General features: G+C 44.0%; 2 protein-coding genes across 8 annotated transcripts in view; one reads left to right on the top strand and one right to left on the bottom strand.

Annotated features, from left to right (window-relative positions):
* CCDC22 (CCC complex scaffolding subunit CCDC22) overlaps positions 1-18,071 on the top strand; it is a 32,469-nt gene extending 14,398 nt beyond the window's left edge. The window contains exons 4-17 of the mRNA XM_088453503.1: positions 409-515; positions 3,074-3,152; positions 3,245-3,414; positions 4,850-5,056; positions 6,215-6,280; positions 7,226-7,333; positions 7,410-7,529; positions 12,543-12,659; positions 13,449-13,550; positions 13,748-13,855; positions 16,442-16,537; positions 16,623-16,682; positions 17,102-17,176; positions 17,515-18,071. Coding sequence (XP_088309629.1) covers positions 409-515; positions 3,074-3,152; positions 3,245-3,414; positions 4,850-5,056; positions 6,215-6,280; positions 7,226-7,333; positions 7,410-7,529; positions 12,543-12,659; positions 13,449-13,550; positions 13,748-13,855; positions 16,442-16,537; positions 16,623-16,682; positions 17,102-17,176; positions 17,515-17,628 — 1,529 coding nt within the window. The 3' untranslated portion in view covers positions 17,629-18,071. The remainder of the gene's footprint in view (positions 1-408; positions 516-3,073; positions 3,153-3,244; positions 3,415-4,849; positions 5,057-6,214; positions 6,281-7,225; positions 7,334-7,409; positions 7,530-12,542; positions 12,660-13,448; positions 13,551-13,747; positions 13,856-16,441; positions 16,538-16,622; positions 16,683-17,101; positions 17,177-17,514) is intronic.
* Positions 18,072-21,561: 3,490 nt separating this feature from the next.
* Positions 21,562-24,315, bottom strand: part of FOXP3 (forkhead box P3) — a 168,293-nt gene continuing 165,539 nt past the window's right edge. For all 7 annotated transcript variants that reach the window (XM_088453506.1, XM_088453510.1, XM_088453508.1 and 4 more), the window contains one exon: positions 21,562-21,790. In XM_088453506.1, coding sequence (XP_088309632.1) covers positions 21,665-21,790 — 126 coding nt within the window. In that variant the 3' untranslated portion in view covers positions 21,562-21,664. The remainder of the gene's footprint in view (positions 21,791-24,315) is intronic.

Raw genomic sequence — 24,315 nt, forward strand, 5'->3', positions numbered from 1 at the left:
TTTATTCAGTGTTGGTACAGTTTGTGCAACGTAAAAACTGTTAACGCAAACTCCAGTAAAAGGGACTTTTGTAAAGGTGCCTATACACTAGACGATTAAAATGAGCGATTGAACTACAACGATATCGATATCGTTCGAAAATCGTTTGCAGATTGTTTAAAAAATTGGTCTTTTAGATATCTAACATCGGGCAAACATGCTGGACAACCTGATGATAACGTCAGGCTCAGCATGTTTGCAGATGATGGATGAGCCTGCACTGAACAACTGCTCGGTCAGTGCAGGCTCATCATAGACAGACAAACGACTGCACGATTACAATGTCATAATCGTGCAGTCTTTTGCCTGTCTTCTAGTGGATGGGCACCTTAAGACGATGACACAGATTTCTGTTAATTTTGTTTGTAGGTAAATCAGCGCTCCTACAAAGAGAGATCGCAACCAAAATAAAGCAGCAACTCTCCCACCCTTGGCTGCCGCCATCATGTAGAACGGTGGCCGCGCAGAGATCTCAGGTGTGTATTCACAGTAATCATAGTGCGCAGCAGTGTTATATGAAAGATGGGTTACTCTACAGACCCTGGGAGCTAGTTCTGCTGTGTTCATTTATTTGAAACGCACAACACGCTATTTTTACGTTGATTGCAATACAAATAATCCGCTTATCCTATCTGGAGACATGTCAGGTCAAGTTGGTATCATGATATGAGAGAATGCAACATACTGGGGTTTATGTATTAAGCAGTGAAAAGTGTGGAGAATTGGACCAGTGGAGACGTTGCCCTTAGCAACCAATCTGCTCCTACCTATTATTTTATAGACTGTACATGATAAAGGCCACTTCAAAAGCTGATTTGTTGCTATGGGCAACTTATCCACTGCTTTCCACTGCTTGGTACATAAACCCCACTGTGAAATGTAAGGATATTAGAAGTCACAGAGGAGTTCCATGATAACCAAGTGCTGTTATACAGGTCACGGAACACCTAGGTGACTTCTGTTAGCGTTCTAGATCAGCAGCAGGAGGGAACATTACTCCTTATCATACAGGAGTATTAGGTTTGGGACAAAGAAGATATTCTCTGATAAATGTCCCAGCTGTTATTAAATGTTAATCTTAGTGGTGCTCAATAGTTTTTCAGCTGCAACCCCTAGTGGCATGATGCTGGTATTCTGGGATCCCAATTGTTAGTGTACCTCCTCACCAACACCCCAAAAAAAATGCGACCCTACTTGGGTTCCTGATTTACCGGTTGTGAATCTCAGCTTCTCTGCGATGCGAGTTCAGTCTGGATTCACTATAATCTCATCATCTTTACTCGATGTCAGTCACCCAGTTTGAGAACTGTCAGATTAATATAATAAAACATTTGTGCAGAATAAGGAGGGGAATTCCTCAGGATATGATGCCGGACATCAGCAAGATGTCTGACTGCGCATGTTAGAACATCTTTGTTAATTGTCCTGCGCACCTCTATGGGTAACAAAGATACATTAGCAAAGATACTGTCCGCCAAGGGATTTCACGGACCTTTCAGAAGGGAACATTGCAGCCGTTGCGCAGAATTGATTTCTCCCACCGTCTAGTTTTCTGACAAGTAAACTGAAAGAGGCATTATTTCATACATGCCAACTCTCCCTCTTAGTCAGGGAGACTCCCTGAAATAGTAGCAATCTCCCGGACTCCCTGAAGAGTCTAATCTCCCTGATTGCACCTCACTCCCGTAATGAAGCTGTTTTTTATATATATATATATATATATATATATACATATATATATAAAAAAAAAACTCAGATATATACATTCAAATGGGATCATTAGTACAATCTACCTGCATTGGTTATAAGGCACAATGATCCCTATGGTTACATGTCTTTTCTGAAAAGTATCGGTGTGTTTTCATCACCAAATAGATCTTACTAACTGCTTTGGGGCTCATTTACATTGGATGTAAGTCAGTTTTATGACACGCCTCTCAGATGTAGCAGTACACGCCCACTTTACCGCCACGCTCATAGGTGTTGTTTTCACAATCTCCCTGAAATGCTTTATCAACAGTAGGCAGCTATGCCTTATTTTCATACATGGTTTAACTGTACCCTAACTGTCCAATGTACTGTAGCGTGATAAAATCCCCTCCTTCCACTTTAACACAAATATACAGTAGATTATGCCACAACCTGCAGGCGCTGGGTAAATGACTGCTTTGATAGCAATAAAGGGAGAGTGTACAAAGTCATTGATGAGTTCTGTCTGACGTGTGCCGATGCTGTGAGTTTTCTGATCACGCCATCTTGTAAATTACACAAATCTACATAAACAGTTCCGTTACCTAGGAGACCACAGACTGATCGCTAGAGGCTTTAGGCTAGTGTCACACGGTTGTTTGTAACACCTCTTTATTTTAGGACTCGGAACTGGTTGGTTCTGTGCTGTATTTGTTAGCACATAGCAGGCAGTGTAAATGTTGCCTTGCCAGCGCTAAGGAGTACTAAGAAAGCCATTGTCAGTGATCATTATGCACAGCGCCACTGTGTAGCAGGAACTTCGTGCTTCTAGTGCAGGGGTGGGCAATAAGCAGCCCTCCAGCTGCTGTTGAACTACACATCCCAGCATACCTTGCAACAGTTTTAGCATGGCCAAATAGCAAAACTGTGGCAGCTGGGGGGGCTGCTTATTGCCCAGCCCTATTCTAGTGCATTGCAGCATGTCAGAGCAGAGAATCATGGGGCTGAAACATGCAGGAGGTGAGAGGCTCATGTGACAGGAGTAACGTCACTATCCTTCTCTCCTCTCCTCTTACAGAGCAATGTATTATAGCCAGTCCCCAATCCTCCTAATAGGCCTCTGCGCTTTCACCACAGAAATAGGGCAGGTTATGTGCTGTACAGATGTAGCTAAAATTAGTACTTTATTGTGTATTTTATTTAATATTCGTTTTGACACACTAATGTCTAAGCATGAGAAATAAAAGTACTATGTACAAGAAATAAGATCGGGTAAAGGGGTTATATATGAGTAAGGGGCTGTAGTTACTCTGTAGATCGCTGCATAAGTTGTTTTACCTTACAGAGTGTTTGCTGGTTACATCGGTTCCATGCGCAGCCGCTGTCTCTAGCTGGAGATTCTTCTGTGAAGTCCGTCCCTGCGGGTAAGATACATGGATGTATTACTTTAGAGCGGGCTCGGGGAGGTTTGGCCGTGTTATAAGTCTTCCCTGACGTTCTGTACCCCGGTCTGCAGAAAGGAGAGAGTACTGGGATCGTTACCTGCCTTTTGTTAGCGCGCAGCTGCTTCACGCCCACTTCCTGGCCGCATCCTTACTGGAGAGAAACGCGTCGGACCTCAGTGCCGTGCAGGAGTGGGAGGCCGAGTGGAAAAGTCAGGGACTGGCCTCTCGGTTGTCCCCCGAGGTGAGTTCCGCAATGGTGCGGATGCAGAGGTGGAAGTAAATTGGACGTACTTTACTATATAGATAAAAAAGGAAACCTTTACGGAAACAACGTGTATATTTGCTAGGGATGTGCAGGCTCGGATAGGTTCGAATTTGCACGCCGAGTTCGGATTTTTCCCTCCAAAAATCGGGTCTCAGAAAGAGGCAAAACGTCATCTTTCATGGACAAACATCATCATTCCTGGACAAAAGTCCAGGGAAGATGATGTTTGTCCATGAAAGATGACGTTTTGCCTCTTTCTGAGACCCGATTTTTTGGAGGGAAAAATCCGAACTCGGCGTGCAAATTCGAACCTATCCGAGCCTGCACATCCCTAATATTTGCCTATTTGGAGAGCTGTATGCAGCTTGAGATACGCCCACACCTGCAGCATAATCGTCTGGTTTGCTACATGTCGTCATCGGGAGTACTGAGCGCAGATTATATGCCTCCGAACATGTGCATATTCTCGTACGCACAGATCTGCGTATTCTGCGTTTGCGTGAACGCCCCTTCCTGGACCCTGCCTACATGGGAACGTCCGTCTTCACACCGCGATTCGGATGCAATCAGAAAGTGGTCATTGTTCTGCTATCGTGCCCCCATTTTCAGAGCATCCGCAGTGCGACTTGACGCAAGATACGCTAAGCAGATGGGTGTATGCTCAGCTCCAGTGTTGATAGCTGGATTGCAACTGTTTATAGGCAGAATAGGAGAATAGAGAGATCATAGGTTTTATTCTACATATTCCTTCCGTCTGCAGAATGACTGTCCCTGGATGGCAGGAGCCATCTAAAAACAAGGGGCAGAATAAGGTTCTCTACTCAGAATAACCACTGCTTGTATGTCAGTAAAGTTTTTCCATTACGTTATCATTTACTGATATGATCTTAGTACATGAGTTGTTGGTAATCTGTTTTAGCTTCACCCCTCCCCCGTGGCTTTGGTTTGGTAGGGAGCCACACATTATAGTTGGATTGCAGTGTCTATACCATCTGCACTCACTACATCTGTGTGCAACATTTTAGTGCTTTGAAGTCTAATTCCTGGAAGAATATCTAAGGGGGATTTTTAGTTCTTATCAGGACGGCCACATTCAGACTTAAATAATTTCTGTTTACCTCACTTTTATAGTTTGCTATGGGTCTTATCCACTCATTTCATGGAAATAAATGCTGTATAATCAGTTAGGGCAGGGGTCTTCAACCTTGGCCCTCCGGCTGCTGTGGAACTACACGTCCCAGCATGCACTGCCACCTTTTTGATATAACAACATGCTAAAACTATGGCAGTGCATGCTGGGATGTGTAGTTCCACAGCAGCTGGAGAGCCAAGGTTGAAGACCCCTGAGTTAGGGGGATAAAACTTGCCATTTATCCTATATGAAGTGCTGTAACATGATTTTTATTCCCAGGAGTATCGCAATCGGAAACGCCAACGGCTGCAGAAGCGCATACAGGATCAGCTCCACCAGTGCAGCCAGCAGCTCGCGGAGAACCACCTTCCGGCCCCATCCACACAAGACCTGATGGAAATGCTGAAAGCTTTCACCGTAGAGGGAGGAGCCGATCAGAACAAAGGTTCCAGATTCACTCACGCCCAAAAATTCACCCACCAGCAGGTGACCGCTTTAATCGTCAGCCAGGCTTATTACGTATATGCTGTGACAATTTGGTGCTATTGCATTTCAACTTTTATTTAAAAAAAAAAGTACAAAAATGTGCAGAATGCTATTTTCTATTCATATTACGTGCTAGAATCACAACTAGCATATTTTATTACTTCCACTGTCATTTTAAATCAGTTAGTCCACTACTTAAAGTAGACTCATTACCATGAATTATATAAACTTTTTAAATTTTCTTTCGTTTCTTTCAGAAATTGATATTTTTTTTTATTTTTTTTTAGCCACAGCCTCATATTAAACTTTTCTCTTACAGGCATCCAAACAGTTTGGAATGTTTGGGATGGAGAAATAGAACGTTATAAGAAAAAAAACACATGTACAATGTATTAAAACAGACATTCATGGAGTATAATTCCACTTGGTACTAAGGACCTCATTCAGAGCCGGTCGCACAGAGTGTGCGGTCGGTCTGAATAAGGGGAGGACCTCTTGAATTTTCAAGACGTCCTCCTTTGCGGTGGTAAGGCTGTGGGTTAACACCCACAGCCTTACGACTGCCTAAGGTAATGGTCGCGATGGTCAAGACCATCGCGACCATCGGGGCTTACGACGAGACCCTAGGGTAGGGTCTCCCTTGTCGTAAGCCCCGGAGAGCTTTCGGCTCTGTCTGAGCCGGAAGCTCTCCACTGACATCACTAGTGATGTCAGTGGGGCCGCCCCCAAACGGTAGGCGTTCCCATGGGAACGCCCCCGTTTGGGCTGCCACCCCCTCCCGGCCCGCCTTCTAAACGGAGCGAGCTGTCAATCAACATCGACAGCTCGCCCCCTTTGGATTGAGACCCGCTACGACCGGCGCTGTCGGTCGTAGCGGGTTGCATGCTCTGTGGGGGGCCATCGACCCAGTCCGAGCGCATCGGCGCTAACGACCGGGTCTGAATGACCCCCTAAGTTTTGGGCGTTATTAAATCAAATTAAATTATTGCTAATATGCAGTGCTTAGAAAATTTGTTAAAATAGTAACAACAAGCTAATAATTTATAAATTAAGCACAATACTTTTACAAATACAGATTTAAAAAAAAGTAAAATTAAAACAAAAATATTATGTTTTTGTCCTTTTTTTTTTTTTTTTTTTCCCCTTGTACCGTTTCAGGATCCTCAAGTATTAACAGAACAGATGCAAAGAGCAGCTGAAAGTCTTCCCAAAAAAGATGCACAGGTATGGAAATATATAGTAATTAGGTCACTACTAAACCTCATTAATAGAACACTTTATCACCAGCCAATGGCTAATTGTTTGAGCTGCAGATGTAATTAATCTCTTCCTCTTTCTAAAATTTGGCATTTTGTGGTATTGCTAATTAACTGGTTGTGTTTAGCCTGAGCCAAACTGCATTATTGAACAGAAACCGAGAGATCATAAAATGAGACTTAGCTGCTGGGCAAGAATCTTGTAGGGGCATCGTGGATCTGCTCGTGTAAGGATTCTGTAAATCAGGGAGAATACTGTTAAATTGACATTTTATTTTATGATACAAAGAGTTCCCAAAATTATACTGATTATTTGTGGCTCAAAGCAACTATTTTACTTTGGTGGTTGCATTTGGTGCCTATGCACGTAGGGCCTGATTCAGACCCGCTCGCAAGCGAGTCGATGGTTGTGCATCGCACACGCACGGCATGCGCAAGCCCCGTAGCGAGTGAGAAATTCACTCATTCCGGGGCTCGCTACAAACGGGGCGGCTGTCGATGTTGATCGACAGCTCGCCCCGATTTGTAGGTGGGGGGGGGGGGTCAAACGGAGGCGTCACGAACGCCTGCCGTTTGGGGGCGGCCCTACTGGCATCACCAGTGATGTCAGTAGTGAGCTTCCAGCTCTATTAGAGCCGGAAGCTCACTGGGGCTTGTGGCAGACAAGACCCTACCACATGGGTCTCGTCGCGACCATTGCGACCATCTCCTGGTGGTCACCCACAGCTTAGCGAGCGGCCAGGAGGCCAGTTTAAAAAAAAAAAAAAGAGGCCGTCCTGATTCAGAGCGAGCGCTCGCTTTTTGCGAGTGGCTCTGAATCAGGCCCATAGTGTGTGTGATCGGATAAGACTGTTTTTTTTAGACGTTTTCCCAACTTCTGCAATGTTTATATGGCTCCATGTTCTCTCTCCAGGATGCGGATGCTGAGCACCAGGAACTGACCTCTTTGCAGCAGAAAATAGAGCAGGAGATCCAAGGGCTGACGGAGAGCACCAAACTTCTTCATCTCACTCGTACTCAGGTAGGAGGCCGCACGGCAAGTGGCGTGAGAGAGTCGGCAACCTCCCCCTGTAAAATAATGGGATTATCTAATGCAGGTGGAGGCAGAGGCCGACAAACTGCAACAGCGCTGTGAAGAAAAGGAGAGTTCGGTCAGAGTGAAAAAGAGAGCAGTGGAACTGCTACCAGATGCAGACAACAATCTCTCCAAGTTACAGGTAATCCTGGCCAGAATCCATTCTAGATGCATGGTTTACCTGACCATAACCTTAAAACAACCTATGTCGGCATGAGGAGCTTTAAATAAGTCGGCATGATCAAAACTTCCATCCATCTACTTTTCAGTCCCAGCACCTCTCATCTAGCAGCATGCACCAGTATGTAGACCTCAACATTACTACTGTAGGCCCACTAGCAACATGCAGTGATGTATAATTAGTCAGCTCTAGAACCCACGGATATGTAGGTCATACCATTTGTCAGCATGTACAGAACTCTAGAACCGTTTTTCCAGCATTATGCACTGATAAGTAGGTCATACCATTTGTCAGCATGTACAGAGCTCTAGAACCGATTGTCCAGCATTATGCACCGATCTGTAGGTTGTTCTATTTTCAGCATCTATGGAGCTCAAGGAAGTTATTCAGCATTATGCACTAATATGTAGGTTGTACCATTGTCAGCATGCATAAAGCTCTAGAACCATTTTTCCAGCATTATGCATTGATCTGTAGGTCATACCATTTGTCAGCATGTACAAAACTCTAGAACCAATTTTCCAGCATTATGCACTGATGTATATGTTGTGCCATTGTTAGCATGTACAGAGCTCTAGAACCATTTCTCCAGCATTATATACTAATATGAAATTTGTACCATTGTCGGCATGCAAAGAACTCTAGAACCATTTCTCCAGCATTATGCACTGATATGTAGGTTGTACCATTGTCTGCTTACATAGAACTCTAGAACTATTTCTCCAGCATTATACACTGATATGTAGGTCGTACCATTCGTCAGCATTTACAGAGCTCTAGAACCATTTCTCCAGCATTATGCACTGATATGTAGGTCGTACCATTGTCTGCTTACATAGAACTCTAGAACTATTTCTCCAGCATTATACACTGATATGTAGGTCGTACCATTCGTCAGCATGTACAGAGCTCTAGAACCATTTCTGCAGCATTATGCACTAATATGAAATTTGTACCATTGTCGGCATGCAGAGAACTCTAGAACCATTTCTCCAGCATTATGCACTGATATGTAGGTCGTACCATTGTCTGCTTACATAGAACTCTAGAACTATTTCTCCAGCATTATACACTGATATGTAGGTCGTACCATTCATCAGCATGTACAGTGCTCTAGAACCATTTCTTCAGCATTATGCACTAATATGAAAGTTGTACCATTGTCGGCATGCAAAGAACTCTAGAACCATTTCTCCAGCATCATGCACTGATATGTAGGTCGTACCATTGTCAGCATGTACAGAACTCTAGAACTATTTCTCCAGCATTATACACTGATATGTAGGTCGTACCATTGTCTGCTTACATAGAACTCTAGAACTATTTCTCCAGCATTATACACTGATATGTAGGTCGTACCATTCATCAGCATGTACAGTGCTCTAGAACCATTTCTTCAGCATTATGCACTAATATGAAAGTTGTACCATTGTCGGCATGCAAAGAACTCTAGAACCATTTCTCCAGCATTATGCACTGATATGTAGGTCGTACCATTGTCTGCTTACATAGAACTCTAGAACTATTTCTCCAGCATTATACACTGATATGTAGGTCGTACCATTCGTCAGCATGTACAGAGCTCTAGAACCATTTCTTCAGCATTATGCACTAATATGAAAGTTGTACCATTGTCGGCATGCAGAGAACTCTAGAGCCATTTCTCCAGCATTATGCACTGATATGTAGGGCGTACCATTGTCAGCATGTACAGAACTCTAGAGCCATTTCTCCAGCATCATGCACTGATATGTAGGTCGTACCATTGTCAGCATGTACAGAACTCTAGAACTATTTCTCCAGCATTATACACTGATATGTAGGTCGTACCATTCGTCAGCATGTACAGCGCTCTAGAACCATTTCTTCAGCATTATGCACTAATATGTAGGTCGTACCATTGTCTGCTTACATAGAACTCTAGAACTATTTCTCCAGCATTATACACTGATATGTAGGTCGTACCATTCGTCAGCATGTACAGAGCTCTAGAACCATTTCTCCAGCATTATGCACTGATATGTAGGTCGTACCATTGTCTGCTTACATAGAACTCTAGAACTATTTCTCCAGCATTATACACTGATATGTAGGTCGTACCATTCGTCAGCATGTACAGAGCTCTAGAACCATTTCTCCAGCATTATGCACTGATATGTAGGTCGTACCATTGTCTGCTTACATAGAACTCTAGAACTATTTCTCCAGCATTATACACTGATATGTAGGTCGTACCATTCGTCAGCATGTACAGAGCTCTAGAACCATTTCTCCAGCATTATGCACTGATATGTAGGTCGTACCATTGTCTGCTTACATAGAACTCTAGAACTATTTCTCCAGCATTATACACTGATATGTAGGTCGTACCATTCGTCAGCATGTACAGCGCTCTACAACCATTTCTTCAGCATTATGCACCAATATGAAAGTTGTACCATTGTCGGCATGCAGAGAACTCTAGAGCCATTTCTCCAGCATTATACACTGATATGTAGGTCGTACCATTCGTCAGCATGTACAGAGCTCTAGAGCCATTTCTCCAGCATTATGCACTGATATGTAGGTTGTACTATTTGTTAGCTTGTACAGAGAGCTCTAGAACCTTTTCTACTGCATATTCCACTAATATCTAGGCCCAACCATTTGTCAGTTTGTTCAGAGCTCTAGAACCTTTTTTTCCTGCAGCATGCACTAATGTATAAGGCCTACCATTGTTGAGCATGCACAGAGCACATGAACAATTACACCAGCAACATAAGCAAATACGTAGGCCCCAATGTTAGTCACCATGGACAGATCTCTAGATATTTTTTTTTTAGCACTATATATATAATTTGTAAGCCTGAATGGTACTCTAGAACGTCTCAGCCAGCCGCTTGCATGCATATATGCAGGCCCCAAAGTTTGTCACCATACAAAGTGTTCTAGAACAGGGACAGGCAATGTGTAGCCCTCCTGCTGCTGTGGAACTACACATCCCAACATGCCCTGGCACAGTTTTAGCTTGCCATAGCAGCAAAATTGTGGCAAGGCAATGCTGGGTTTGTGTAGTTCCACAGCAGCTGGAGTGCCACACGTTGCCAATCCCTGCTCTAGAACCTTGTGTGTTACCGAACAAGCTCATGTACTGGTCACTTTCCCAGCTGCTTAATCTTGAACCTGATTTATGTATATAATTATCTAATTAGAAAGGTCCCTAATGTGAACATCCCTATACCAAAAGAAAGACATTTGTCTGTAAGTACGAATATAAGTCTTTCTTCAAGTAGAATAAGTCATAAAACGTTATTATGAAAATGACATTCTGCAGAAATGTGAAAAACATGTGAAATGGTTTTACTGTGATCTTTGGAAATCTGCCAAATTTGCCACCTTGTGCCGCGTCCACCTCACCCTCCCAACGCCAGATACGTGGGCGGCAGTTAGTGTATCTACAGCAGTTCTAGTGGAGTAATATTGCTAATCCTTTCTCTTATAACATTGCGTAAGAACATAAAGAGTTGTAATATGCCAATATTTATGCAGCTTTCCTGCTTCACAGATCATTGTGTTTGAGGTGTGTTATACTGATATATAGTATTATGACGTTCTGGGGTATTTTGCTCAGGAGAGTGGTCAGTCGGGCATTATTTAGGTGCTCAAATCAAGTTAAAGCAAAACCTTGCCCCCATTTCAAAATATTGCAATAACTTGTTAAACCGGCCAGCTGCGTCAAAGGGCCGTATTCAATTAGAGGCGAAAAGCCGGTCTCGGCAAAACTTTTTCGCCGATTACGTTATTTTTCGCCGATTTCACTCTTCCCCGTATTCAATTAGTCTGACTTTTCGCTGGTGCGAAAAGTTTGCGCCTTGTAACCAGCTGAAAAGATTCGCCAATGAATACCAAAAATTCAGAATTGGGGTTTTGGGGTGCAAAATTGCGGCAACCACCCTGCACCCTTTGGACACCCCCCTTGACGCTAACTGTGTCAAAAAATGCAAAAAAACCCCACAAAGGACACCCCAAAAAAAGTGGGTGTACAAAATCAAAAACTAGCGAAGTAGCCTTTGGGGGGGTGTGCAAGTATGGGAGAGGTGTATTTTTGATTGCGGGTGTTTGCTGAAGGTGCGTTTTTGGCGCTTTTTAATGCTTGACATTAGCCATTTTTAAATATGCTTGCACCCATTTTCATGTACCCCAAATTTGATGGGACTACTTATTTAAGAAAAAAAAAAGTTGTAAAATGCTATTCTTCACCACTCGCTCGAAAATGCTAAATCGCGCCTATTGAGACCATTTAAAAACCCCATATACCTTTAGCAGGGCTAATCGGGGGTACCCATAGTGAACCCCCATGTCAGAGCATCTTTAAGGGGGCGTCAGGATGATTTCTCCAAAAATTACAGCACTTTTTGACGATTTTGGTTTCGCCGGGTCCTGTTTTCGGACATTTGCAATTGAATGCAGGGACGCGCGCGTTAAGTTTTCGCCGGCAAAACCTCCGATGAAACTGACTTTTCGCTCCTAATTGAATATGGCCCAAAGTCTACCCAATTCTCACATTTTAGCGAGTTAGTGTAGGGACTGACGCAGTTGGCCAGCTTGACAAATAATTGCAATATTTTGTTTCCAACATTCCATCAATGTAAATGAAATACAATTTGGAGAAAAAATTAGGTGAGTGCAGAGTCTGTATGATATTTTTTTTTTAAATTTAAATGGTGCGGTCACATGTATCTCCGACACTGCATTTGGCTGAGTGCCGTGGATTAAAGCCTATTGTGTTAGAATATATAGATATATAATCTCTATCTCTACATAATAGCAGACCTTGCTCTCTAATGTCACTTGGTTCAAGTGGGTCCTATAATGAGATGCTTAATAGTCAATTTAGTCCCCTAGGACTCCGGATGACCTCTGTCTAGCATCTTGTAGATCACTGCAGCACCGTCTCAGTGGGATTTGTGGCTAAACGTCTCCTCCTGTTTGCAGGCTATGGTAGACAGCAGTACCCTCCGGATGGGGAACCTCGTAGGCCAGTGGGAAACGCATCGAGTCCGGCTGATGGAGGAGTACAGAGAGATGAGGAGAGCCCACCAGGAGAAGGAGGTATGTGGCACTCGCAGCGGTGACACGCTTTGAAGTGAACGTGTAACCTATTCACAGTAGCGGTAGTAGTAGTGTAGTAGTAGTGGGTGAAACCATTCTTCATGGGAATGCAGCCTTATAGTAACCAGTGATATAACTGAGGTATGCTGTGCCATGTGCCTGCCAGGACTGAAGCTGTGTCATTGGCTTAATATTAAATAGTAATTAAAAACTTTTTTGTTTTGTGTTTGTAAAAGTTTGGTACTGTAGAGATCAGCCATCATGGGAGGATAAATAATAAAGAAAAACATCAGCCCTGGTCTTTTTGTCAGGGAGGGTTGTGGTTAATTGTAGATTAATAGGCAGCAGAAGTCACTTCTTATTGGTCCATGCGGTCACACCCCCTTGTGGTTTATACTTAGAACAAGCTTAATATGTTGATGGCTGTAGCTCTGGAATGCTGCAGCCCTAAGAAAAATGGCTTGAGTAGTTCCCAGGGGTTAGCGCTATATCCTGAAAGGACAATCCACCTCCGTGAGAACAATAATTATCACCTTTACGTCCAACTTTAAAACTATTTGACCAATATTGCCTAGTGTAAATAAATTGACACTAATTATGGAATTGTTACAAAAAAAATTACATTTAGACATTGAACTGAATTTGTTAGAGCCCAGCACAGTAATAATGGTGATATCACATGAGACAACAGCCACTAGAATTAATAGCAAAAACAGAAAGTCCCTTTATAATAAAATAAAGTTTTGTATATTGTCACATGTAATGCTTATATGGTTCGTTCTATCACAGGATGAGTCTTCACGCTGGATGAAAGATGTCAAAGATTTATATGAGAAAATCCGAGGAGCAGCTGACGAGGCCAAGCGCAAGGAGGAGCTGTACAAGCAGCTGGTGAGGGGGGCAGTGTATGGGGCTAATTTGGGGGACACCTATGAAAACTCTTCTACAGCTGATTGGTGGATACCTGCCACCCCACTGACTCTACACAGGTGTCCATCAAGCAGTTTTATCAGTGTCTACCATGGTGTGTTCACTAAACCATATAAACCATTCCAGATCATGTTCATCTCTAATTGTATCCACTTTAGGTGTCGGAATACGAATCTCTCCCCAAGGAAGTCTCTCGTGCAGCCTACACCCAGCGCATCCTAGAGATTGTAAGCAATATTAAGAAGCAAAAGGAGGACATCACTAAGGTAATATGTCAGAGGAACTCTGCTCTAGTGAGCGGCTTTATGAAATATTTTAAATTGGACTCTGGGTTGGTGTTCCTTGGACTCTAGGTAGTCATTGTTTGGACTCTAGTTAGGCGTTCTTTAGCCTCTAGTTTGGTGTTCCTTGGACTCAAGCTTGGTGTTACTCAGATTCTAACTTGTTCCTAGGACTCTAGCTTGGTGTTCCATGGACTCTAGCTTGGTGTTCCATGGACTCTAGCTTGGTGTTCCATGGACTCTAGCTTGGTGTTCCATGGACTCTAGCTTGGTGTTCCATGGACTCTAGCTTGGTGTTCCATGGACTCTAGCTTGGTGTTCCATGGACTCTAGCTTGGTGTTCCCTGGACTCTAGCTTGGTGTTCCTCGGACTCTAGCTTGGTGTTCCTCGGACTCTATCTTGTTCCTTGGACTATAGATCATTGTTCCTTGGTTTCTAGGTAGGCATTCCTTAGATTCTAGGAAGGTGTTACTTGGTCTTTACAGTGCCTTGAAAAAGTATTCACCCCCCCTTGGCTTTTTACCTTTTTTGTTACATTACAACCTGTAATTTATTTATTTTTTTAATCTGAATTTTATGTGATGGATCTGCACAAAATAGTCTATTTTGGTGAAGTGAAATGAGAAAAATATATATAAAAAAGAATCTTTATAAATAAAATTTAGAAAATTGGCATGTGCATATATAATCACCCCCTTTGCTATGAAGCCCCTCAAAAGTTCTGCTGCAACCAATTACCTTCAGAAGTCACATAATTAGTGAAATGAAGTCCACCTGTGTGAAATCTAAGTGTCACATGATCTTGTCAGTATAAACACACCTTTTCTGAAAGGTCCCAGAGGCTGCAACACCACTAAGCAAGAGGCATCACACCATGAAAACCAAGGAGCTCTCCAAACAAGTCAGGGACAAAGTTGTTGAGAAGTACAATTCTGGGTTGGGTTATAAAAAAAAGTATCCAAATCTTTGATGATCCCCCGGAGCACCATCAAATCCATCATCCTCAAATGGAAAGAACATGGTACAGCAACAAACCTGCCAAGAGAGGGCCGCCCTCCAAAACTCACAGACTGCGCAAGGAGGGCATTAATCAGAGAGGCAGCACGGAGACCAAAGGTAACCCTGAAGGAGCTGCAGAGTTCCACAGCAGAGACTGGTGTATCTGTGCATGTGACCACAATAAGCTGTACACTCCATAGAGCTAGGCTTTATGGAAGAGTGGCCAGAAAAAAGCCATTACTTAGTGATAAAAATAGGAAGGCACGATTTGAGTTTGCCAAAAGGCATGTGGGCGACTCCCCAAATGTATGGAGGAAGGTGCTCTGGTCAGATGAGACTAAAATTTAACTTTTTGTCTACCAAGGAAAACGCTATATCTGGCGCAAACCCAACACATCCCATCACCCCAAGAACACCATCCCCACAGTGACACATGGTGGTGGCAGCATCATGCTATGGGGATATTTTTCAGCAGCAGGGACTGGGAAACTGATTTGAGTCGAGGGAAAGATGGATGGTGCTAAATACAGGGATATTCTTGAGCAAAATCTGTTTCAGTCTGCCTGTGATTTGAGACTGGGACTGAGGTACTGCTAAAGCAACACTCAAGTGGTTTAAGGGGAAACATTTAAATGTGTTGGAATGGCCTAGTCAAAGCCCAGATCTCAATCCAATTGAGAATCTGTGGTCAGACTTGAAGATTGCTGTTCACAAGCGGAAACCATCCAACATGAAGGAGCTGGAGCAGTTTTGTCTTGAGGAATGGGCAAAAATCCCAGGGGCAAGATGTGGCAGGCACATAGAGACTTATCCAAAGCGACTTGCAGCTGTAATTGCCGCAAAAGGTGGCTCGACTTTAGTACTGACTTTAGGGGGGTGAATAGTTATGCACGCTGAAGTTTTCTGTTATGTTGTCCTAAATGTTGTTTGATTCACAATATACATAAAAACACTTCACAGTTGTAGGCATGTTCTGTGAATTAAATGATGCACACCTTCAAACAATCCATTTTAATTCCAGGTTGTGAGGTAACAAAACATGAAAAATGCAAAGGGGGGTGAATACTTTGGCAAGGCACTGTAGGTAGGTGTTCACTGAGCCAGCCTTATGGTTGTTAGTTGTTTTCATTTCAGTATTTAGGCATTTTGTATGACACACAGGGCACATAGATATTGAATGGGTAAAACTGTTTCCATGGCACAGGAGAAAGCTTCAGATATCAAAACACTGCGTAGAATCTTGTGTTGCAGTTCCACTAAGCAGTATATTACCAATTTGAAACGTGTATTGTACAGTGTTTGTGACTTAACACGTGAATGGATTATAAAATAACTAAAAAGTTCTTCAATTTCCAATTTGGCATTTTCAGTCCAATAGGTTCAATGAAAGATTTAGGAGGTATGAAAATACTTTCAGAAATAATTGAATGGATCTTAAATCCGTAAAAACCTTTAGTTCAGAGTATGTTAGCCAGGATGATACAAGAGGATAGTCTGATTTTCTTCGCAATGGGATTTTGAACCTGCACAATTTTGTAAATTAATTTGTACCAACCTTATTTTCAAATCAGATCCTCTCGGACACTAAAGAACTGCAGAAGGAGATAAACAGTCTCACTGGAAAAGTCGACCGAACTTTTGTAGTGACTGATGAGCTTGTATTTAAGGTGCAAAGCCCTCCCCTCCGATTAGTCTACCCCCAAGCTATAGCTGTATGTGATAAGCAGTATAATCCCTGTCTTTTCTTTACAGGATGCCAAGAAAGATGAGCTAGTCAGAAAGGCCTACAAATACCTGGCTGCCTTACATGAGGTAGGACAGAAATGAAGACCCTCCCTCTGTGTGTACCCACAGTGCAGCTAGCCATTTCATGGGCTTAACCAATATTCATGTGGATGCATATCCTTGCCAAATGTTATAGACTGACCATGGCAAATGGGCAAGTTATTTCTGATTAATTCGGCGATTTGCAATGGTAATTCTATGCCGTTTTTTCATTTGAGTTACAAGGATCCAGTTTGGAGATGCCTCTGTCGCGTCCATTGATAGGCTGCTGTCTCATGACAAAATGGCTGCCGCCTCTGTCTTTAGGTGAATGGTACACTCCATCTACAGTGATTTTATGATACGTGTTCATTCCTTCTTTATGATACATGTTCATTCTATCTTCATGTATAATCGATAGTCTGACTATGTGATCCATCTTGCTTACATTTTGGCTTCCTCCCTAGAACTGTAGTCAACTAATACAAACCATAGAGGACACGGGGACCATTCTGAGAGAAATCCGTGACTTGGAGGAGCAGGTAAGGGTTTTGTTTATTTAAAACTTGTGTACATAATACTTTAACAGATTTTTATCTTATTCCAGGTTGGTTATGGCCTTTTGCAGCTTTAAAATCAGTGGTGAAATCTCAGGGCAGCCTGCAACTTGCAGACTGTATACGTATTCCTATATGGCTACTATTTGATAACCCGCTTTTATTTTCTTAAGAAACAAAGAATCTGTGCTTCTATGTTACCTGATTTAAGAGGTGTAAGTTTGGTTGAGCATGCTGGGAGTTGTAGTTCAACACGTTGGATCATTGGCTATTGATGTAACGCAAGGTGACCATGCAGCTAAACTCTTTGTCTGTCTTTGCAGATAGAGACAGAGACGGCTAAGAAGACTGTCAGTAATCTGCAGAAGATTTTGGAAGATTACAAGGCTATTAGACAGGAGAACGCTCTACTGCTAGGTCGCGTGAGGGAGACTTAGGAAAGCTGGACATTTTAGTCTCCTCTCATTGAGGCCTACATTTGAATTTATTTACGGCCCTGAACATAGACTCCACATTTGTCATAATACTATATTCACATCTGTAACACAAGTGGACTTTACTTTCCTCACTAATTAAACAATCTTCGCACACATTGTTGTGCTTCCAATGCTGTTCAGAATACAACCTGCAGAGGGCACTGCAGAGCAAGCTATCTGGCCCTTGCGCTGCACCCAGTTGAAATGTGCGGTGCTGAAGGCGAATGGTTTTCATACATAAGCAGAGTACAGTCACTGGGGTGATCTGATCTGTTCCCCTTTTTTCCTCTTTAAAGGAAGATAACAGATAAAAAAACACGTTGCTTTTACACACAGAAGATAGAGAATTTTGTAACGTTCATGTATGTAAATGAAATAATTTCTATAAACGGAGATTGATGATATCCTATGTGCTGTTTTTCAGCAGAGCAAGTTGTATTTTCTACACTGTAGTCACTAGACTGCTTTTCAGTTCACCTGTTCAATGCATATGGAGGCGTACCCACCATATAGGCCTGTGCCCAAGGCTCCTCTGCTCATGGGGTGGCATAGAAATGGGTTCATCTTACTTTGAATATACAACTATTTATCGTCAGTTGGTCTGTTGCTGACATTCAATAATCCCTTATTATTGTTCATGTGCAAGGGAGGGACGTAGTCAGGAAGCCGGCAGTTGAAATGACGACCGCCGGCTTCCAGACAGCGAAAGCCCGTCATGGGACTAATGATAGGCCCATCATAAGTGGGGGTTAGGCTTAGGCACCCCTGGGGGGAGATTAGGCTTAGGCACCACTAAGGGAGGGTTAGGGGGGGAGAGGGGTAGGGATAGGCTTAATACTTACCCTGTCGGAATCTCCATCTGCCGGCCTTCCGGCGTCGGTATTTCATCCGCCGGGCTTCGGTCCGGTGGTATAACATACTGATTCCGTAAGAAGTATACAAAAAAACAGTTTTAACTTTACTACCTAATTACAGAAAATATATGGCGGGGGAAGGGATTAATACAGAGTTCTTTGATTTCTAGCCCTTGCTCTGGTTGTCGACATGGTCATAATGACGACAGTGTACATGTTGACATAACCAGTGACATCCCTCCCCACGGTGTCACCTGGTGTGGGGAGGGACGTTGTGTCGCGCGGCGCCAAAAGACAGCGTGGCTTCGCAGAAGGGACATGTCCTCGCGGAAAGAGCGTGGCCTCGCGGCAGAACCCCCGTGGTCCCGTTATCACTGGGAGGCAGGGGGAGGGTGTCGGAGGTGCGTGCAGTGCCGGCTTAATTATACAGTGCAGCACCCGTCTCCTGTCACTGATGGGGAGTCTGCACCTTGGCGTCACCCTCGGCGGGTGCCACCCGCACCACCCTTGTGACGCTACTGGACATAACGTTTTTCTACTGTTAGGGACCCATTTGTGAATAATCTCAAACTCCTATTAGCACCATGATCGCATTGCAGTATGTAATCATAGCGCCCGGATGCATTAAATAGCACTCGCAGTGACAGGGGTTCTGGAAGGAGTCCCTGCGATGTGCTCAGGCTGAAGTGACCACATTAGCGTTGTCTTCACTCCTGTGCTGGGACTCCAGACCACGCATGCGCGGCGGCCATTGCGCCATGGATAGGGTTCCCTCTCCGGATAATATTTGCGATGTGTAGCCCATAGGTTACAGGAGCTCAACGCCATCCAGAGCTTGGTAAATCCGACAGCATCGCAACATGATAGAAAGCTGCGGCTGCTGTTGGAAATGGAGGGGATACTTAATATTTGCGGATATTGTTTTCGGGGGAATATGCCGCAAATATTTAATGCTAAAAGGGCCCCTTAGATTCCTAGATCGAAACCTGTAATGTCGACATTTACAATGTTGACATTGTGAATGAGAACATAATGACTGTATAACCTCGCTCTACGTGCGGGGGGTAGAGTGAGAGCTTCTCAGATTCCTCAGCCCAGTGAAGGAAGGGTAGAAGCGGAGTCAGGAGATAATAAAATGATGTTACTGACCCTTGCCCCCCCCCCCCCCCCCCCCTCCAACATTTATTAGAACCGTAACAATAAATGGCATGGCAGCCTCTTGTCCATCTTGTGCCACAGCCGCCATGGGGGTCGAGGTAGAGCCGTTAGAAATTGGGGCCCAGAGAGTGATGATTTTTCAATTTAACTCCATGAGGGCAATGGTGGCATTCCGATGATGACTTGGCAAAAAAATGTTCTCCCTTCGTGGCATGCCTTAGCCCAGTGTTGGCTAACCTTGACACTCCAGCTGTTGTGGAACTATATATCCCAGCATGCCCTGCCACAGTTTTAGCATGCCCTAATAGCAAAACTAGCAGTGCATGCAGGGTTATGTAGTTCCATAACAGCTGCAGTGTCAAGGTTAGCCAACACTGCCTTAGCCCCACCCTCCACCTCTGTTTGGCTCACTACAATCACATGGCTGCACCTTTGACGGCCACTGATTGTTCAAACCATTGTTGATTTTTTCTTGATGGGATCTGTTGATGGTCCTCATACAGTATTGCAGTGGTCACGTCAAACAGCCCCTCCAAGAGTGTCAGGTCCCCTGCGACTCTGCTTGTGCCGAGCGTCTTTTTTTTTGCCTGAAAATGCATCTTGGTCACAATGTGATGTGACTAATCCCCCTTCCACACGTGGACGTGCAGTAGCCCGGGTTATTGCTCAGTGTAAAAGGGCTCAGTTGAAATAACCTAGCATTTCAACCCGGGTAACGCTTTCCACCCGGAACCCGTTCATAGAAGAGCCGGTGACGTCATTGGCGGGCCGCCAGTCTGAAAGGGGTCTCAGCTGGGTCGCATCCAGGATGAACCAGTGTACAAAATCCCAGGTGCGACTCCGGTTTACAGTGTGAAAGGGGTATAAGACGCACCAGGAGACTGCAACTGAATTAGAATCTGTTTACGATGCAGCGACCGCGTCTCCTGGTTCATGTAGCATCACATTGTGACGAAGATGCTTTTTCGGGCAATAAAGACTTGCGTTGCACGCAGAGTCACACGGGACCTGGCATCTCACTCATGCGTATTGAGGACGCATCTGTACTTGGAAGGTACAGATGGTGCCATCAACGTAGACCAGGGGTCTTCAACCTTGGCCCTCCAGCTGCTGTGGAACTACACATCCCAGCATGCACTGCCATAGTTTTAGCATGCTGTTATATCAAAAAGGTGGCAGTGCATGCTGGGATGTATAGTTCCACAGCAGCTGGAGGGCCAAGGTTGAAAACCCCTGACGTAGACCATCGATATTGAACCATTCAATGTCCATCCCAGCTCAGAGAAGCACAAAGACACTGGACAGTGCAAATGTTCCATAGACCTTAGCAACCAATTGAATATTATATTTTAGGGGAATTGAATCTCTGTACTTATAACAAGACATACCTGCACGAAAGGGACTTACTAGGACTGGATGTAAGGGTCATAATAGGGCGTGCTTCCTATTCTGGGATACCCTCTTGGGTCAGGTACAACCTGCAGTTACCAAGTCCCCAGACTACAACAATATTCCAGTGTGTATTGACATCTCCTTCCCTAGTAACTGGTTGCTATGTGTTACTGCACAGTTAAGTGTTTGGAATACTATTCTGTTTTAATGATGTTATTATACAGTCTTAGAACCCAAGAATATGAACATCTATCTTTTACACCTCTACAAGTGATCAGGAAAGGCGAGTGTTAAGATGCCGTTCAAACAATATTTGCACAGTAAAGGAAAAGACCGATTCGCTGATGTATTATTTTAGACTTACTGTACAGTGGGTTTTGGGCAGAGAGCATATTGCACAGTCAGGCAGGAAAGAGGGGTTACATCATGTGTAGCCAAGCGGTTAATTAGCTGTTGTATTCAGGCACAGAGGCGGACACTGGACCAGTCACATTATATTTTATTGCCAGCCTGGGATTTACACCCCAGCAGTTTATATAAGAGAATGACCTGTATACAAGGAGACTCGTGTACATGAATGGAAAGGCGGCTGCTTAACGGGAACCTCTCACTCCCCTCTTCCGCTGGAATTCCAGCTCGTCCACCATCCATACCGCCCCCCTCATGTTCTCCACTCGCACAAAGCATTTGTGGAGGCTCAGGTTGTGGCGCACGGCGTTCTGAGGGAGAGGAAAAATTAGAGGAATTAGGTTAATAGGAAATTCTCCACAGGCCTTGTGGGTTTTTTACAGCTCTGCTCTGGAAGATACATTACCAGCCACATATACCTGGCTGATGCTTTACCAACAGAGGCCTTCTTGTCATACTCTAATAGTGACCTGTTTGTTAAGGATTTCAGTAAATTACCTCAGAAACTCTGCCCGATGGCTTTCAGGCTGCCATGTGCTATGTGACTTACAGTACACGACAGTCGCTGCTAATTATTTAACCCCTGCATCAGTAATTGTACAGTATTCCCTCTTTATAACCCCATCCTCACCGCCATGATATTCTCTGCTCAAAAGTACTTTGAATATACTAAAGTAATTCCATTAGGCCAGGATTTATAGTGTCATTTACTACACAGCCAGTTTTACTCGTGTTCTCAGGCTCGGCTGCCATTCTAAAGGACCAGGAACCTCTAAACTTAAATATATATATTTTTTAACCCCCCCGACCCCATACTCCCAACTTTGCAGAGAGTGGGAAGCACAGGAGAGGCTGTCACTCCATGCAGATTATGGATAGAATCCTGACAAAATATACTGTAGTGCTAGCTAAAAGGGTCTGGAAACCATATTATAGATCTGCCATATGCCAGCGTAGGAGTTCTGATTCGCCAGATATAAGGAAGGTGTCTGATTGCTGCCGGGGGGGAGAGGGGGGAGGTACACAAAAAAATGTTTTTAATTTCAGGAATTTCTGGTCTTTTAAAATAACTGACAATTTTACTTCTGCCTGCTGTGATAATACCCACATTGGTCTTCTCTCTGTGGGAATTTCTTGCCTGATGCACAGAGCTATAATAATATGCGCATGAGTGAGTTGAGCGCATATCGAATACCACAATACATTTTAAAAATGCTGTCGTTAGGGCTCAATTTCTTACACCATGTTTAGGTGCAAATTGTGTAACGTAAAGTTATTAAATGAGGTTTAGTGACTAAAAATGGCATTTATTTCTCGGTGGCCCTATTTATCAAGCTTTTGTTTTTCATAAAATGTTGAAATGGCAGTTTCTGCATAATCTTATGGTTTGTTGCTATGTTCTAATGGCACAATGGAGGAGATTTCATAGAAATCTCCTGCAGAAGGCTAATCAGCACTGCAGATCGCAGTCACAGTATTATCTGTGGGGACTACGGTCTGACACCAATGCTGAGTTTGGCCCCGTTAGTTCACACCATCTTCAGATGGTGCAAACCGATTAAAGCCTAAGGCCCGTATTCAATTTGAAGCATTAAGTCCGGATCCGCGTTAAGTTTCCGCCGATTACGTAATTATCGCCTGTTTTGGTTTTACCCCGTATTCAGTTTGAAAGACTTTCCGCTCAATGCAATGTAATAGGCGGTAAAATTTCGCCTATGAGTGGCAGGCGGAAAAAAATGCAGAATTGGGGTGCAACGTTGCGGGAATCCCCGTGCAGCCTTCAGACAGTCCCCCAAAGGTAATCTGTGTCAAAATGTTTTTTTAAAAAAACTTAAGGACACCTCAAAAATTTACTTTGAAAAAGGGGGCGAAAAAAAAATGTTGGGGTACAAACTAGCGAACTTGACTCTGGGGGGGGGGGGTCCCCAAGTATGCCCCAAGTGTTTTTTTGATTGCAGGTGTTTGCGGCAGGTGGATTTTTCATGATTTTTTCAACTTCACTTTTTCAACTTTAAATATGCTGATCCCCATTTTCAAGTACCCCAAATTTGCTGGGATAACTTATTTTCTGGGAGAAATACTCTTGAATACTATTCTGCATCACGTATAGAAAAACGCTATTTAGCAGCTATTGAGCCCGTGTAAAAACACCAATACCTTCAGCAAGCCAAAACGGGGGGTACCATAGTGAACCCCCATGTCAGAGCATCATTTCGGGGGTGTCAGACTGATTTCCCCAAATCTGACAGTACTTTCCGCTTGTTAAAGTATTGCCGGGTCCCGTTTACGCGTACCGTATATACTCGAGTATAAGCCGAGTTTTTGTGCTGAAAAAGTACCCCCTCGGCTTATACTCGAGTCAAGTGTAGCGCTGACCGGACGGAGTTCGGTCAGCGCTACACACTGCCAAACACACAGCCGCCGGAGCCGGCAGCTGCGTGTTTGGTGTAATCAGCAGCCACTGAGAGTCTGTCAGACTCTCAGCGGCTGCTGCTGCTCCCACTGCGGGAGCCATCTTCCGGCTCCCGCAGTGGGTGATGGGAGACACGTCATCATGACGACGTCTCTCCCATGCAAAGCGGCCGGATGAGCGGACAGCGGCGGGACCAGGAGCGGGAGTTTAAGGTAAGTGTTTATTTTTTTTTTTATTCTTTTCACGTCTCTCTCTACTAGGGGGGGGGACTACAGGGGGCATTATCAGGGGGCACTACCAGGGGGCGATTACTACAGGGGGCACTACCAAGGGGCATTATCAGGGGGCGATTACTACAGGGGGCACTAAAAGGGGGGATTACCACTGGGGGAACTACAAGGGGGGGATTACTACAGGGGGCAC

This window comes from Taudactylus pleione, unplaced genomic scaffold (genome assembly GCF_031769625.1).
Source record: "Taudactylus pleione unplaced genomic scaffold, aTauple2 ptg000579l, whole genome shotgun sequence".
Lineage (NCBI taxonomy): Eukaryota > Metazoa > Chordata > Amphibia > Anura > Myobatrachidae > Taudactylus > Taudactylus pleione.